The sequence below is a fragment of the Chiloscyllium plagiosum genome, unplaced genomic scaffold (assembly GCF_037043375.1).
Source record: "Chiloscyllium plagiosum isolate Xiang-an unplaced genomic scaffold, Cpla_swu_hap1 HiC_scaffold_20, whole genome shotgun sequence".
In the NCBI taxonomy this organism is placed as follows: Eukaryota; Metazoa; Chordata; class Chondrichthyes; order Orectolobiformes; family Hemiscylliidae; genus Chiloscyllium; species Chiloscyllium plagiosum.
The window spans coordinates 28,906,656-28,924,500 of NW_028270158.1; the positions used below are offsets into that span (position 1 = coordinate 28,906,656).

A 17,845-nucleotide genomic window follows, 5' to 3' on the forward strand; every position below is an offset into this window, starting at 1 on the left:
GCAAGTGTGGGACCTCTGCCATGGCTCACTGGTCTGGCTGTGATATGCCTTCACAGCCTGCACCACAGACAGGGATGCTGCTCTGCATCTCACAGCACTGTTTCCTCCTCAGCTGCAAGATGGCCAGAGGAATGGCAGTGTTGATCTGTTCATCGTGCTGTTGTTTTAGAAGATCTGTGAAGACATTAATTTGATGCATACAGTCACCTTTCTCCTTGTGGTTTGTTCTTGGTAATATCGCGGTGCTGCCCGTCTCTCTAAACCAACATGCAGACCCTGGAAAGCTTCATACCATTGAGTCAGCTCCTGGGACCAAACTTTCGGAGATAGAATGTGTCTGGAGATAGAATGTGCATCAGCCTGAATACTTGTTGCCTCTCACGGAATCTGTCCATCTACAATAGTCAGCTTCCCTCAGGCAGGCTGCAGCAGAATCATTTTACCAAGTCAGCAATGTGCCAACAGAGCAGCTTATGGATTAAATCCATCTGCTTTCTTCCATAGCTTCATACATGAGCTAGCAATCAGGCCACTGTGTACATGGTTCTGTTACCTCATGAGATCTCACTGGAATGTGATACCCCTCAATGTGGAGAGATGCTGGTTCTGTGGAGATTGAGCCCAGCAGATCCTGATTCACCATCCATCAGACACATTAATGGGACGTTCCTTCAGTCAGTCAGAAGCTGGAACTCCATCCACCTCAATACACAACTCCTCCCACATGGATGTAGCTTTTCTGAAATAAAAAGAGAATTGTGCAGTTGTTGTAGAAGGTGGCGAGCTTTCCTTTTGTCCTGTGAACCAATATGTTTGACCCTTCAGCTGAGCCAACAGGTTGTCCCTGATGGCTTACATTCCTCAATGCTTTACAATCCCTGTTCCCATATGCCCCTGCACCGTCCTCCAAGTCACGTTTGATTTCCCCAGTTGACATTGTGATGCCCCTCTTGACCCACAACCTTCCATGATTGAGACCACTGCATCATCACTTTCCTTGACCCCAGCTCTGAAATTACATACTCACTAATTAACCTACCAAGTCCCAACCGACCACACCCAATTCCCCACTATTACTGTGACCATAGCCCCTGAGAGCCAATGCTCCTGGACTCATCCCTATTACAGAGCAGGAAGGAAAACTCCCTGGAAAGCCATCTCCCTGTCCCTTTGGCTATCCTTTCCCACCTATGGCATCAAAAACCCTGGGACAGGACAGGACAGAGACTGTTGCAAAGTCCATCTTTTCACCTCTGGCCAGACAGAGCCCTCCGTCCCCTTTGCCTGTGTGTGCAGTAACAAAGCATTAAGCCAGAGGCAGTCCCTATCCCCTTAGCCACTTGGACTCCTTTTGGACACACCCTGCCTCCTCCAACAAGCCACTCAGGTTATAGCTTGGCCCATGGACACAACTTGCTTTCCTCCCCTTCATACTTTGACTATACTTGGAGAGCTTACACCACAACTCAGTACAAAGATTGTTCAATGCCATATTGTTCTAAAGGACACAGCAGTTCGTACTTACTCTGTATTGCAGGAAGTACTGAAGGTTGCCAGGTACACTCCTATCATAAGTAACCAGGTCTCTGAAGCAACAGCTTCCTAGATAGGGCATTCTAGAATTTGTACTTTAACAAGATGCTAACATATGCATGTAAGCCTATCTGTTGAGGTTGGTCTTACTTTAAGTTTATCTCAATGTAAGAATGAGATTTCTTTGACTCTCCCCATTAATGTCATTGCCTGCTATTCCTTCACCTTCCCCAGAATCAGCAAATCCTACCCTTGGAAGAGCTTTAGCAATAGGCCAAGTATGATTCAACTTATTTTTAAATCTTCCATCATTCCCCATCAGAGACTGCTCTGTACAATATCTCTGCATCATAGTTCTGGTTATCTGAAACATTTTTACATAATTGAACAATTTTCAAATGATTGTTGGTGTTCTTTGTTCAGAAAGATTCTTTCTAGATTTGCACATTCTTATTTGTGTCTGCTATAGTCTCACAGTGAAGGAATTATTTACCTTAAGAAATGGAATCAACTGCCTTTGTGATCAGCAAAAGTCTTTCTGGATTTTCCTGCTCCTTCTCCTTTCCCTCCTTCTCTGTCTGTCTCCTTCTAACTTCATAAAGATACAGAAGAATGATACTTGAATGGTCTGATGGATGGGAAATAACCTTGAGGAATGATGAGAGAAGCTGGGGTTGTTCTCCTTAGCTTAGTGAAGTTCACAATGAGATTTGAAGGGTGAGGGAGAACGTGAAAGTGGGATATCGAAGTTTAAATGCACCAGTTTAAAATGGTTATCGATTCTATTATACCACAGTAAAAGTCCAGAGAGTGATGGATCTCCATGTGAGTGCGACTTCTTACCACAGCTGCTTTTCATGGGGCTAAAACATCATGGGATTTAGTAGTTAGTGGCACATCTGGAACACAGAAGACTGAAAGTTAATAGACCTATTGAACATATAGGAAATTCTAGGTGAATGTACGGTAGTTCATCCCAGGAAGAAAGATATGAGTTGCCTTAATTGCCCTTCCAAAAACCTTGGATCTTGATCAAAATGCCATGATTGTAAGAATTGACTGCCAATCAATTGGGAGAAAGTGAGGACTGCAGATGCTGGAGACCAGAGTTGAAAAATGAGGTGCTGGAAAAACACAGCAGGCCAGGCATCATCCGAGGAGCAGGAGAATCAACGTTTCAGGCATAAGCTCTTCTTCAGGAATCATTCCTGAAGAAGGGCTTAAGCCCGAAAAATCGATTCTCCTGCTCCTCGGATGCTGCCTGGCCTGCTGTGTTTTTCCAGCATCACATTTTTCAAAACTGCCAGTCAATTGGCCTGTTCCAAATATACCAGTGCAACCTGATTCAAATCCCGAGGAGGTCCCAGGCTGTAGGAATTTTGACATTTGCAGATTCTGTCAGAAACCTTCTCCCTTTGTTGCCAGTCTTGTAAAGGCTGAATAAAGGCAACATATGCAGGTAAGCCTATCTGTTGAGGTTGGTCTTACTTTAGGTTTATCTCAGTGTAAGAATGAGATTTCTTTGACTCTTCCCATTAATGTCATTGCCTGCTATTCCTTCACCTTCTCCAGAATCAGCAAACCCTACCCTTGGAAGAGCTTTAGCAATAGACCAAGTATGATTCAACTTATCTTTAGATCTTCCATCATTCCCCATCAGAGACTGCTCTGTACAATATCTCTGCATCATAGTTCTGGTCTGCAAAACCATCCCATTGATCTTATTCTTGCATGATGTTCTAAGGTAACTTGAGTCACAGTTTAGTTTCTGGTTATTGCAATGGGTTTCCATTAAGATTTAAGGGACAACTAACCTTCCCAATTTCTGTTTCTTATAAAAAGCCTTTTCCTCTAGCAGTGTCTTGTCATGGTTGCTATTGAGTGGAGGTGATGCTTCTGTGCACAGTTGATAAATTGGGTTTTCTGTTTGCTCCAGGGTGTTTGTTCTCGTCCTGGTGGTGCTATCTGTCCTGTGGATTCCTTTGGTACAAATGAGCCAAGGTGGCCAACTCTTCCAGTACATCCAATCCATCAGCTCCTACCTCCAGCCACCCGTCGCAATTGTCTTCATGACTGGTTGCTTCTGGAAACGAACTAATGAGATGGTGCCTATTGCATTTATTTCTCTAGTAACCTTCGGTTAATATGAGGTGATAACGTTGAACCTGCCTGGGCTCTCTCTGCTTATTTTTATTTGGTGAGCTCCTGTTAACAGTGTCAAAGGAGTACACCAGTCCAAAGATAACGGTGTACTGTCAGGGAGCCACTGCCAAAACTGTCTCACAATACCCTTTGGGCATTTTGCGATGTGCTAGAACTTCTCAATTGGGCAATAAAATGTCTAAAGAAGAAACGCAATAAACCTCTCTAATTTGACTAATCAGAAGGCAAAGCAGATCCTGACCCAGCCATTTAATGACCTCCAATCCAATTACAGCAAGCAAAATCGTACTCAATTTGTGGGATAGTCACAGAGCATGGAAACAGGCCTTTTGGTCCAAATCATCCACGCCAACCAATTTGAACTTGTCCCATTTGCCAGCATTTGGCCCATATCCTTCTAAACCCGTCCTATTCATGTATTCATCTAGATGCCTTTTAAACGTTTTAATTATACCAACCTCCACCAATGGCAATTCATTCCATATACACGTCACTCTCTGTGTAACAAAGTTACCCTTCAGGTCCTTTTGAGACTCTCCCCTCAGCTTAAACCTATGCCCTCTAGTTGGTAAAAGACCCTGTCTCTTTTACCCTATCCAAGTCCCTCATGATTATATAAACCTCTAAGGTCACCCCTCAGTCTCCAATGCTCCAGTGAAGAAAGCCCCAGCCTGTTCAGCTTCTCTCCATAGTTCAAGCCCTCCAATCCTGGCAACATCTTTGTAAATGTTTCTGGTCCTTCTCATGTTTAACATCATCTTTTCTGTAGAAGGGCAACCAGAATTGTACTCAATATTCTAAGGGTGGTCTCACCAATGTTCGGTAGAGCTGCAGCAATGACATCCCAATTCCTGCATTCAATGTTCTGACCAATGAAGGCAAGCATACCAAACACCTTCTTCACCAACCTGTCCACATTCATCTCTACTTTCAAGGAACTACGCACCTGCACCCCTAGGTCTCTTTGTTCAGCAACACTCCCCAGGGTGCTACTATTAACTATATAAGTCCCACCCTGGTTTGCCTTACCAATATCCAACACCTCACATTCACCTAAATTAAACACTATCTGCCACTCCTCAGCCCATTGGCCAATCTGATCAAGATCCGAGTTAATATTCTTCACTGCCCATTACACCACCGATTTTGGTGTCATCTGCAAACTTACTATGCATATCTCCTATATTCACATCCAAATTACTTATATAAATGATGTAAAGCAGTGGACCTAGCACTGACCCTTGCAGCATACTGCTGGTCACAGGCCTCCGTGTCTGAAAAACAACCCTCCACTGCCACCCTCTGTCTCTTACCTACAAGTCAATCTTGTATCCAAACCTTATTAACCAGTCTACCATGCGGAACGTTGTTGAATGTTAAGAAAATTACATAATCATTGTGCGATAGGGTCGAAGGGATGAAAAAAATGGACCTTGAATTAAGCAGGGACAGGGCTGGGTTAGACGAATAGCAAGTGGGACGGAGATAATCTGTCTAAGGGGGTGTAAGTCAGCTTCAGTCCTGTGATCTCCTAGTTGTCTTCTCAACTTAAACCCAAGTTTCCAATAGACTACTGATTGTTTAGACTAGAAAAGAAAGGCTTACACTAATATTAAACCTCTCATGGCCTCAAGTGATCCCAAAGCAATAGAGACCTTTTGGGCTGTAGTCCATGGTGTAATATAGAAATCATAGCACTTAATTTACACACTGCATGATGCACATATAATTTTTGATATTGGTTGAATGATAAATAGAGGCCAAGGAACTTCCCTTCTCTTCTGTAGTGCATGTAATCTTTTGGGTCAGGCAGGGTTTTAGTTGAACATCTCATCTGCAAGACAACACATCCTACAGGCTAGCACTTCCTCAGTACTGCGGTCGAATGACAATCTCTGAAATAGACATTGAAACACACAATCTCCCAACTGTTATCAGCTAAATTATAGTTGTCACCTTGTTATGTGCTCCATATGTTCTTTTCAAATGTAACAGTTCTCCAGCTTTACTACTTGATCCTTTAACCTTGGTTTCCGATGTTAAAACAAATCTTGCAGAGAATGTGTCTGTGAATATTTTACAGAGGTATTGGAAAACTACAAGAGCTAATGTCTGACTCTGCTTGTGTGCACAGGGCGCGTTCTGGGGCCTCTTGACAGGGATCCTGGTTGGTTGCACTCGAATGGCTTTGGACTTCATTTATCCCGAGCCTGTGTGTGGCCAACCTGATAACCGGCCTCTGGTGACCAAGTACGTTCACTACCTGCATTTTTCCATCATCCTTTCTGTCTTTACATTGATTGTTGTGGTGATCATCAGTCTCAGTACAAAACCTCCAGATCTAGAAAGGGTAAGTGATTCAGTCATTTCAAATATTTCAGCTGGGCTATTGAGAGAGGCTGATGGGCCTTGATCTACTTACTTTAGAACAGTGCAGACTTGGAGACTACCTGCCGGAAGTCAAATAAGCAACGGACTGGATTGCATACCTATTAAGATGGTTCCAGTTCAACAGAACTAGGGAACATTTACTAAAGCTACATAAGGGTTGCTGAATGTGAGATGATTTCTCTTTGTCATCTCCGGAAGTTTTAGTCACAAAGTTCTAATCATCATGGTATATGGACTTGGTGGTCTTTTCATGCCTGGTGTCGTGTGATTTATGTCTATGGTACTAGACCAGAATCAACATTTTAAAGACAAGGAAACCTATTTTTAAAAAGAATTAGTCAGAAGTGCAGTATCAGTAGAGTTACAATTTGATTACTCAATGAAGGACAAGACATCTGTTGATGTTGATATTCCTCACAGTATAACTGATGAATGATGAAAAAAATTCTGTTTCTCGTATCTTGTTTTGGCAAAGGAACCTGAAAAAATTACTTGCTTCCATATTTACGTAAAATCTGCCATGCCTCTAACTTCTGCAAGAGATTGTTGATCTGAAGTGTTCATGTTGTTTCTGTCGATGCAAGTATCACTAATCTGCTAAGCAGATCCAGTCTTCCAGTTTAGATTTCCAGAATTTGCAGTTTTGTATTTTTGCAATTGTAATGACGAGTTAGTTCCTTATTTATGTACTTGTCTGCACCTACGAGTGACTCAGATGTTAGTCTAGTTACATAAATCATTGATGAGATTTACAAAAATGATCCCGGGGATGAATGACTTGTCATATGATAAGCAGTTGGGGATTCTGGATCGGTACTTGACGGAGTTTAGAACGATGAGAGGGAATCTCAATAAAACTTACAAAACCTTGAGAGACCTGGATAGATTGGACATGGAGAAGATGTTTCCACTAGTAAGAGAGAACACGAACCCAAAGGCACAACTTCAGAGTGAAGGAAAGATGCTTGAGAACTGAGATGAGGATGAATTTCTTCAGTCAGAAGGTGATAAATCAGTGGGACTCAATGATTAGATTAGATTACATTACAGTGTGGAAACAGGCCCTTCGGCCCAACAAGTCCACACCGACGCGCAACCCACCCATACCCCTTCATTTACCCTTTACCTAACACTATGGGCAATTTAGTATGGCCAATTCACCTGACCTGCACATCTTTGGACTGTGGGAGGAAACTGGAGCACCCAGAGGAAACCCACGCAGACACGGGGAGAATGTGCAAACTCCACACAGTGAATGTATTTAAGACAGAGATAGATAAGTTCTTGATTAGTCAGGGGATCAAGGGTTATGGGGAACAAAGCAAGCAGAATGGGGTTGAGAAATATATCAGCCATGACTGAATGACAGAGCAGACCTGATGGGCTAATTCTGCTCCAATATCTTCTGGTCTTTACTAAGGAAGGAGATTAGAGTGAAAGAGGAGGAAGCACTGTCACTAGAATGATTTAAAATTAATAAGGACCAAGTGTTGAATAGACTGTCGGTATCTAAAGTTGACAAGGCCCTAGGATCGGATGAGATGCATTCAAGGATATTGAAGGAAGTACGAATGAGAATTGCAGAGGAACACTGGCCATAACCTTTCAGTCTTGCTTAGTTTCATGGGAAGACTGGACCATTGCAAATATCATGTCATTTGTAAGGATAAGTCCTTTGTAAGGATAAGTCCAGCAATTATAGACCAGTCAGTTAAACTTCAGTGATGGGGAAATTTCTAGAAAGAATTATTTAGGATGGAATTAATAGTCACGTGGTAAAAGGTGAGTTGATCAGGAAGAGACAGCCTGGATTTCTAAGGGAGAAACCATGTTTAACTTATTTGCTGGATTTTTGAAGAGATAAAGGAAAGGGTTGATGAGGGTAATGTGTTGATATGGTATACATGGACTTCCAGATGGCATTTGATACAATGCCATACAACAGACTTATGAGGAAAGTTATAGCTCATGGAACAAAGGTGTATACAAAATCAGCCGAGTGATAAGAAAATAGCATAAAGGTGACTGAACATTTTTGGGGCTGGTGCAAGGTTTATAATGGAGTTGCCTAGCGATTAATATTGGGACCCTTGGATTTGCTGACAGATATTAGTGATCTGGATCTTGATATTCAGGAAGACAATTTCAGAATTCATGGGTGATACTAAAACTCGGAAGAATTGTAAACTGGTAAAGAAGACTGGAACCTCAAAAGGATGTTATCAAATTGGTCAAGTGGGTGAATAGATAGCAGATGAAGTTCAATGTAGGGAACTGTGAGGAAGAATGTGGAGAGACAATAGAAAACGGGAGGTACAATTCTAAGGGGACTTGGCTCTGCATGTGCACCAGTCACTGAGGATAGCAGGACTGGTGGCGAGCGTAGTTAATAAAGCATACAGTCCTCTTGGCTTCATTAATAGGGGCATACAGTACAAGAGCAAGGAGTGATGGTGAACTTATATATGACACTTATTTGATCTCAGCTGAAATATTGTGTATAGTTTATGTGATGCATTACAGGAAAGATGTAAATGCATTAGACAGAGAACACTTCCATTAAGCTCTGTGTCTGTATAGCTGTGCAGTTCCAGTTATGCCAATCAGTGTGCTGTTGATTTTAATCCCACATGCGCAAGTTGCTGCAACACATGGATATTGGAGGTCTGTGCAGTGGAGAAACAAAATTAAGGGAATGTAGGTTATCTGACTAAATTGGAGAGGTTATGAGTTTGTCCTTGGAGAGAACAATGCTGACATGAGATCTGATAGGATCATGAGGGAGCTGGATAGAGTAGACAGGGAGAAACTGTTCCCACTAGTAGATCAGATCAAGAATGAGACAGCACATAGTTAAAATGATTTGCAAAAGAAGAAAAGCTTTTTTACACAGCGAGTAATTAGTGTCTGGAATGTACTGTCTGGAGGTTTGGTGGAGGCAAGTTTAACTGAGGCATTCAAGAGGGCACTGGATAATTATGTGAATAGAAACAATGGAGAGAAATCAGGAGAGTGATACTAAGTCATGATGCTTGTTTGGAGAGCTGATACACAGACAATGGGCTGAATGGCCTCCTTCTGCACCATAACACTTCTGTGACATCTTGTTTATTTATGGCATTTCGATATCGCTGGTTAGACCAGCATTTACTGCCCAATCCTAGTGACTCTGGAGAAGGTGGGATGAGTTCCTTCTAGAACTGCAGATTGTAGAGTGCAGGCTCAACAACAATGCTATTAGGAAGGGAGGGTCATTGATGAAGCAGCTGAAGATGGTTGAGCCTAGGACACTACCCTGAGGAACACCCGCTGAGATAACTGACGCCCAACAACCACCACCATCTACCTTTATGACAGAAATGACTCCAACCAGCAGAGGGGTTTCTCTCTGATTCCCATTGATTCCAGTTTTTCAAGAACTCTTTGTTACCACATTCAATCCAATGTAATCTTTACGTGAAGGGCAGTCATTCTTATGACAGCCCTGGAGTTCAGCCCTGGACTAAGGATGTCATGAAGTGAGGAACTGAATGGCACTGATTGAACTGAAACTGAGCATTAGTGAGCTGGTTATTCCTTTGCAGGTAGTGTTTGATAGCTTTATCGACAACCTCTTCTGTCACTTTACTGATGATAGAGAACAAATTGATAGGGCAATGATTGGCTGGGTTGGACTTGCCCGCTTTTTGTGCACAGGACATACCTGTGCAATTTTACATGCTGTCAGGTAGATGGCAGTGTTGTAGCTCTATTGGACCATGTTAGCTAGGAGCATAGGTCCTCGTTACCATTACTGTTATCAGCCCTTAGTTTTACAGTATCCAGTGTCTTCAGCTGTTTCTTGATATCATATAAAGTGAATTAAATTGGTTGAAGACTGGCATCTGTGAAGCTGGGTACTTCAGGGGGAGCTGAGATGGGTTATCTACTTGGCACTTCTAGCTGAAGATGCTTCAGTTTTGTCTTTAGCACTTACCTTGGAGGCAATGATGTAATGTCACTGGACTAGACTAAATTGATATTCTGGGGACACAGGTTCAAGTCACACCCTGGCAAGTGGTGAAATTTTAATGCAGTAGAATTCTGCACCTGAAAAGGTGACTGTGTAACCACTGCTATTTGTCATAAAAACCCTTCCGGGTCCCCTTTAGAAAAGAAAATCTGCTCTCCTTGACTGGCCTGCATGTGTCTCCAGACCCACAGCAATGTAACTGACTCTTAACTGTCCTCTGAGCAATTAGGGATGGACAATAAATGGTCAAAGAAAACAAGTATGTTAGGCTCCTCTTGTTGTACAAATACCTCTACCTGCTGTAAGTCGATTAATTGTTCACTGCCTTTAACATCGTGCAGTGTCTTGAAGCGATAGCACAGACTCCATCAAAATCCAACTGCCTCTGTTTCTGTCATGGTTAAAAAAGAAATCAAAGGAGAAAAAGAATATATCAGATAATTTGATCAGGATACTTTTACAAACTCCAAAATAAATACATTTTTAAAGAGTCAGAATTTCTCAAAAGTGACATGCATTGAAGCACTTCAAAGACTATTTAAAAAGCCAACTACACTTTGTTAACTCCATCTGAACATTTAAAATGTCTGATAAATTAAGCTGAGTTTGTGAAGAGATAACAAATCTACTTCTGTCCGACAGCAGTTTTGCAAGTTCTCTATTGGTGTAGTTGTCCTTATGAAGCATTCACAATGTGAGAGAATTCCTACCAAAGCCAATGGTTTTCAACCAGAGTAATTTGTTAGAGGGCAATCAGCCTAACTTCTTGCTCCTGCCCTATCTCCCATTTTAATTTGCAGGGCGGCAGATGACTGATACCATGAAGCTCCTAGAGAACTGGAGGTTGGCCCACTGCAGCTTCTGGATTTATGCATGACATTGCTCATGTAAGTTGCTGAGCCTTTCCACCATGGTCACACAAGGTTGAAGGCTTGGTCGTCATTGCTTCAATAAAATCTGAGTCAATAAATAATATTGCTGTCATAAGAGACATTGACTTTGATTCAAGATCTATCAGCTTCTGGGCAAGCAGATGGTGAGGAGAGGTGGAAATGCTCTCGTTGCTCTAGAACTGGAACCCAGGCCACTTTAACTCCTGGATTGTGCTGAAAATCCCATTGGTTGACTTTCCAGCAACTCTGGATGGAAAAGTGGTGGAAAATGACGTGATCCTATTGAAAGACAGAACAGGCTCGAGGGAACCAAATAGTGTTCTATTTGATCTGGTCTTCAAATAGAGAGGCAGGTTGACTTCTCTTTGATACAAAGTGGACTGGTTTCCATTTCTCTATTACGGGGGACTGGGGTGGGTTGTGCTGTGAACATAGATCTCACTGATATAGAGTGACAGGCTTAAGTGTTCTGTGTGAGGTCTGAAGGAGCCTGACTGGCCCTAATAGGCTTTCACTTGGCAGAACATTAGGTCAAATTCCCTGCTGAAACTTCAATTAAAATTATCATTTTGTCTCAATTGCATCATGGGGTCCTGCTATGTATTTGTGAAATAGGCCAATATTGGTTTGCCTGCGTGTCCTTGTCCAATGTTGAAGGTTGAAATATCAAACAGTGGATTCATGACTGCTTCAGTTCTGAGAGTACCTCAGGCAATTTTAACTGCCCATTCCTCCCAGATTCTGCTGGGCAGTTCAAATCACCCTTTAGATCTTTTTCGATTTTAGGAATGTCTTCACAACTTGGACTGGACTCAATACACCTGAAATAAGCCTCTGGCAAATCTACTGCAAAAGTTTCTTCCTGGCTCTGAACTTTGGAGCATGGCTACACAAGTCAAGGTGAGCAACTCTCACAGGTGGAAATAGGCAGACATCGTAACTGGGAATGACTCATTGAATGTGCATGAACTTTAACATTTCTTCTTTCATGGGAATGTGGTCATCCTAGCAAGGCTAGCATTTGTTATTTATCCTTCACTGTCCTTTAATTAAGGATGTTTCAGAGGGCAGTTAGGAGTTGAGCATATTAGTGTGGATCTGGAGTCACATCTAGGCTGCCCAGGGACGGAGGGTGACTTGCCATTGACACAAGGTGGGCTTCACAGACTTCCTTCCCCATGTAAAATTAACCAATCATAGCCTTCAATAAAAACTAGTTTCATGGTCACCATTACTGAGATTACCTTCAAACGTCAGATTTATTCATTGACCCAGCTATCTGTTAGAATTTGAGATCATGTCCCCAGAATATTATCTTGTGTCCAGTGTTGCGACTGCTACACCACCATCATCCCAACAGCTATTCATATATTTTACCTGAGGAAAGACTGCTTAATATATCAAATTAACAGGGTTCTTGATCGAAATGTCTGGCCAACATTGAACACAGCAAAATTATCATCTTAGTACATTGTGCTGTAATCTTTCTCCTCCCATTTTAGATTAGTCGCTTGACCTGGTTCACCCGTTTTGAAAGAACCGATTCTGTGGTAAAACAGCTTGATGAAGGTAAGCTACATGCCAAGGAACTGCTAACCCGAGCAATCACACTTTCAATGGGGACAAGGCCCCTGCGATCATTGCAACGATACACAATATATTAGAGGCAGAACCAAAGTCCGACATAAATGCGACAAGATACAATTATGTACGAGTGTAGCAACTACCAAATGTGTGGACCAGGCCAGACCCCCTCAAATACTTCAAGAAGGTAGCCCAGACCCTAACATTTCTAGTTGTTTTGAACAGGTGTAAAGTGGATATTCCAGGAGTAATGCAGCTGGTCCACACCCCTTGGTTTTAAACAAAACAGAATTTATTTCCAGAGTACTGAATGAAACACTAACAAAAGAGAACAGAATACAGAATAATCTAACCTGTCCGAAAACTCCACAAACTATCCCAACTTAATGCTGCTGTTCCAAATTCCTGCAACAATTCCCATAAACACCCTTCAGCAAAAAAGGTAAAATCAAACACAGGGTCTTACAGGAGACAGAGATAGAGAGTGAGAGACAAAGATAGCTGAGAGATTCAGTGTGGAACACCTTCTTCCATGGAGCTGTTTCTACTGGATTCCCAGCTAACAACTGACCCAGCAGCTCTGAACTACTTGCTAAAACAAAGCCAGGCCAGAGAAAAGGTGAGCTGGGACAACTGGCCACTCCCCTTTCATTGTACAAATGTTTTTTTCATAAAACTCAAATGCTTCTTCAAGTAGATAACCCCTGACATTTCAAAATCTATGGTTTTACAACCCCTCTAAAAAAATACCGAGGACAATCTAGCCTTGTTAAAGGAGCAGCATCATCACAGTAGGGCAACTTAATGTGAGTCTAAGGTAAGCTTTTCTATCTAATGTAATGCTACATGATGGGTCATGGTCTAGTACCTTGCAGATTGCAGGAAAGAGAAGAATATATGTCATTTGGGAAATCTCTTAAAGACCTCCTTGTCTATTGGAGATGCATAGCTCTCTCACTGGTCTGACCAATGGATAATGCAGTGCTCATGGTATCTGCCTGTGATGGGAAACAATTGCATCAAGCATGAATGTCCTTTCTGTTATGAACATTCTCTGTTATGGCTTTTAAAGCTGATTCATGTGTCAGCTCTACCTGCAGGTGTACTAACCTGCGGACAGGTGATGTTTACTCCTTCAGACAGCCTCACTTCTCTGCCATTTGCTGGTTCCTTTTGTCCTTTGCTTTTTCCATGTGCTTTCTGACTGCTCAACTCCCGATAGTTATTCAGCAACAAGGACTTCTGATTCAATGACTTTGATCCCAATCAACTTAAATCAACTTCAGTCTTTGGATTGAAGACATCCTTGGACTGCCGTTGTGGGCAATCTGTGCTGGCCTTGCATTGGTAACAAATTCACTGTTGACCATGATTTTGGAGTTGCAGGTGCCATCAGTTCAGGTCACGTGACCCAGACAATGCTGACTGAGAGTGTAAGCATGCTGGAGTTCTCTGGACAGTAGTGTATTTCCTTATTCAGCATCTGTCTGGCCAGGACATGCCCAATATTCATTTGAGGCAGCAGAACTGTCCAGCTGCTCCCTTAGACTTGTAATAAATTGTCCATGCTTGCTGCTGTAAAGGAGGATGCTGAGAACATGAGCCTGCTATGCACAGAGTTTCTACTTTTGTTTAATTTGCTGTTGGCCTGCACTCAATGTCTCAACTTTGCTTTTCCAGCTGCAACCCTGGCAATACTGGCACTGAATACAGCAACTGGAATTGTTGATATGAAGCTGCCAATGAAGAAGTGCAGAGTGAGGTTGTCAATGTTGGTGGAAGTCTCTGAGTCGTGGCCCAATAACTTTGCTCTTTCTGATGTTGATTCAATCTGCACTCCTTGGAGGCACAGGAGAACCAACTTACAAGCTGCTGCAGATGAATTTTAATGTGGGATATCAATGCAGTGTCATTAGCAAACACCAACACACATCTATGCCCTTGCTCATGGTGCATTGACTTGCCAGGTTGAACAGTTTGCTGTCACTCTGCCTCCCGCAGTTACTTAACCTCATTTAAATTAGCAAAAGTGTGAATGTTTATAATATATCATTATTATTTGGGCACTTAGATTCGAAAGTAGAGGTAAATGAGTTTTTGGTTTTAGTTCTGAGAAGGTGCCTTATTTTTTTTTTACTCGTGGTATCATTGCTGGCTAGCCAGCATTTATTGCTCATTGCCTCGTTGCCCTTGAGAAGGTTAAAAAAAACAAGAACTGCAGATGTTGGAAATCATCGACACAATTGCTGGAAAAAACTCAGCAGGTCAGGCAGCACCTGTGGAGAAAAAGCAGTTAATGCTTTTGGTCCAGTGAGCCTTCTTTCAGAAGGTGCCCTTGGGAAGGAGATGGTAAGCTACCTTCTGGAACAACTGCAGTCCATGTGCTGTAGGTTCACCATGATGCATTAGGGAGAAAATTCCAGGATTATGACCCAGCATGTTCCGTGACTCATCTTCACAGTAACCAAATGGTAAAAGAAAAAAAAGAGGGAATGACCGAGTGAAGAGAGATAATTCAGCACCCCACTTTTTCAACACCTCTTGGTCAGTCATAACAAACAATTATGTTTCTTTTTCGCCTGCAGTGAACACAGTTCACTGGAGTAATAGTCAAAATAAAGGAGACATTTACAAAGTATTCTTGTGTGAAAGAAAAAAAAAATCTGTTTTTGTTTCATATTTCCAACATACACATTTCTTTGTTTTCTTTTAATTAATGAGGTGAGTTTGATAAGTACCCCAGTAGAATCTGCTTGAAATTGCAGCAGAAATCTGAAAAAAACTTGACGTAATTTGGGATTAGCCAAAAAAAACCAAAATTCTGATTGAGTTATTTTTTGCTTTTTTCACTGAATCCTGAGAAAAATAATAAAATGTGATATCAAACATTACACACACACACAAACACAAACACAGGTATAATGTTTAAAAGGAGAGAGTGTGTGTAGGACAGACAGGGAGCGTAGGAGGAATTTTAACATCCTGAGTCCTAGAGGTGTTAAATTTTAACCTGAGACCACAGTTGTTTAATGGTTGCTTTGTATCCTTAGTGGTAGCAAAATCTGAGGGGATTAAGTTGTTCATAAATGGCTGGGGTAATCTGAGCAATGTGGATTTAGGGTACAATTTGTGGCAGAATCAGGTGCAAAGTCCAGTGAAGCTGATCTTACTTTGGCATGTTTTATGAGGTGAGTTTGCTAAGTACCCCAATAGAACTTGTTTGGCATTGCAGCAGAAATCTCCTCAAAAAACTTGACACAACTTGGGATTAGCCAAAAAAAAACAAAATTCAGACTTTTTTTTTGCTTTTTTTCACTGAATGCTGTTTACGACAGGATGAGAAGGAACCAGAGACAGAGAGAGAGATACTTAGGCCTTTCTGTTCCCAGTCTGCTCCCAGTTACCAGTTCTTCCTCTCTGTTTAATGCTCTGCCGAGCAGCTACTTAAATATGCTTCAGTTTTGTATTTCCAACGTTGGCTCTTTTGTCATTTTGAGGTGGATATTTGCAGGCAATCCTATCATTTCCAATACTTGCAACTTCTCATACAAGTGTAACTTAACACAGGTGATGTGAGTTTTTTGACACCTGACAGAGTTGACTGTTACGCATGTCTTTAACTAAAACGAAAATTTCACTTTAGATCATTTTATTTATTCCACATTGCGTTGCTTTATTCTGTGGTCAACTGACTGTTTGCCTTTTTAAAACCATTTTAGTCCATGAAAGTTCTCAGGTATGAAAATCAGATGACGGAAGTTGTAAATTGACAACTAATACTTACCAATATCAAGACAATTAGAGGAGGGATAGGTATAAGAAGAGACTATAAGTATCATCATATAACCAGTAGAATCCTGAAGCAACCTATTGTATTTCTTCTCCACCAGCTGCACCTGAAATGGATTCTACAACCAAACAGCCTGAAGAGAGTAAGCAGCATCGAGAGGATATCAGCAACACAGGAAGCATCACCGTATCAAAGGGTAAGCAATCCAGAAGGATTATTGTTTTGGTGCCAATGCAACAGGATTGTAACTGAGAGGTAATTCTGTCTCTGATTCTGCTCTCACCCAGATCAACCTGATGATGGTGAGGTTTATTTAGAGGAAGACAGTAGCGTTAGCAATGCCAGTCTCTCCGAGGGTAAGTAACTCTCAGTGTTTACATCTCTGTAATAGCACACAGGGCACCAGGTTACTAACTTACATCCAAGACAAGGATAAATAATTGTGGTGGGAATCTCATGCCTGAATCCCACACTATTTTTGACATTTCATAAGTTCAATACGGCAAGTAATTTTCTTGTCAAGCAAATCAGGATGGAAGAAACTGGTTCTTCAGCGCTGATCCATACCCAAAAGTTTTGATTTTATGCTCAACATGCATTGGGGCATTCTGGATCATAATATTTGACTCCCTCCCTCTCTCCCACAGATGAATCAGTGAAGAAACGTTCAAAGCTGATCTCCTTCCTGCTGTGGTTCTGTGGGATGGATAAGAAGGAAGAAACAGTTAATTCTCCAACAAGCGAAGCTTTGGACAACACTAACAGGTTCATTGAAAACCGTCACATACGCAACTTTGTTAATGCTAATTTAATCGTCTGTTTGAGTGCTGCTGTCTTCCTCTATGGATTTTTCGCTTAAAAGACTGATCTAATGTCATATCAAATATAGTAAAGTGAAAATTGTATAAATATAGAAATAACTAGTGTAAGGATTACTCATATTTTATTTGGAAATATAAACTGGAAAATGGAATTTTGGGCGATCATTTATTTCCTTTTGCAACTTGATGGAAAAGTGGAACTGTGTAGTTGTCCCTTTTCTGGAACCAGATTTGCTGCTTTTGTACTGGTACCAGATGCATTTGGTAAAAATAGTATCTGCTCAGCAATTTGATTTTGAATCTGTTGTCAGTGGCGTTTTTTTACAGCACTGAAATGAAAGAGGGCAGTTGGGACTTAGACTGTCAAACCTGTCAGCAAGTCAAAATCTTTCTCTCTCTGACTGTATGTGGGCAAAGTAATAACGCTCAAAGACATTGTAGAAAGAAAAAAAATCTCAAGACAAGATGTAGGTCCAACTGACCGGCTGCCAAATTGAAGATAGCTGCAGTCAACAGCAGCACAATGTCATCACTGAATACCAAAAGGCGCAATCATTATAAAGTCACTTCATTCCATTCCTTTTGGGTTGGACTCTGATCCACAGATTTTGTGTCTTCTTGTCCATATTGTAAATCTGCGAAATTCTATAAAAGATGA

At 41.6% G+C, this 17,845-nt stretch overlaps 1 protein-coding gene across 2 annotated transcripts in view; it reads left to right on the forward strand.

Moving 5' to 3' along the window:
* LOC122560737 (sodium/myo-inositol cotransporter 2-like) overlaps positions 1-17,337 on the forward strand; it is a 39,087-nt gene extending 21,750 nt beyond the window's left edge. Inside the window, exons 13-18 of one of the 2 annotated variants that reach the window (XM_043711731.2) lie at positions 3,470-3,638; positions 5,831-6,046; positions 12,495-12,561; positions 16,467-16,562; positions 16,654-16,722; positions 17,014-17,337. In XM_043711731.2, coding sequence (XP_043567666.2) covers positions 3,470-3,638; positions 5,831-6,046; positions 12,495-12,561; positions 16,467-16,562; positions 16,654-16,722; positions 17,014-17,225 — 829 coding nt within the window. In that variant the 3' untranslated portion in view covers positions 17,226-17,337. Of the gene's footprint in view, positions 1-3,469; positions 3,639-5,830; positions 6,047-11,778; positions 11,893-12,494; positions 12,562-16,466; positions 16,563-16,653; positions 16,723-17,013 lie in introns of those variants that run through there. The other variant, XR_006314796.2, reaches the window with a different exon arrangement.
* Positions 17,338-17,845: the final 508 nt, after the last annotated feature.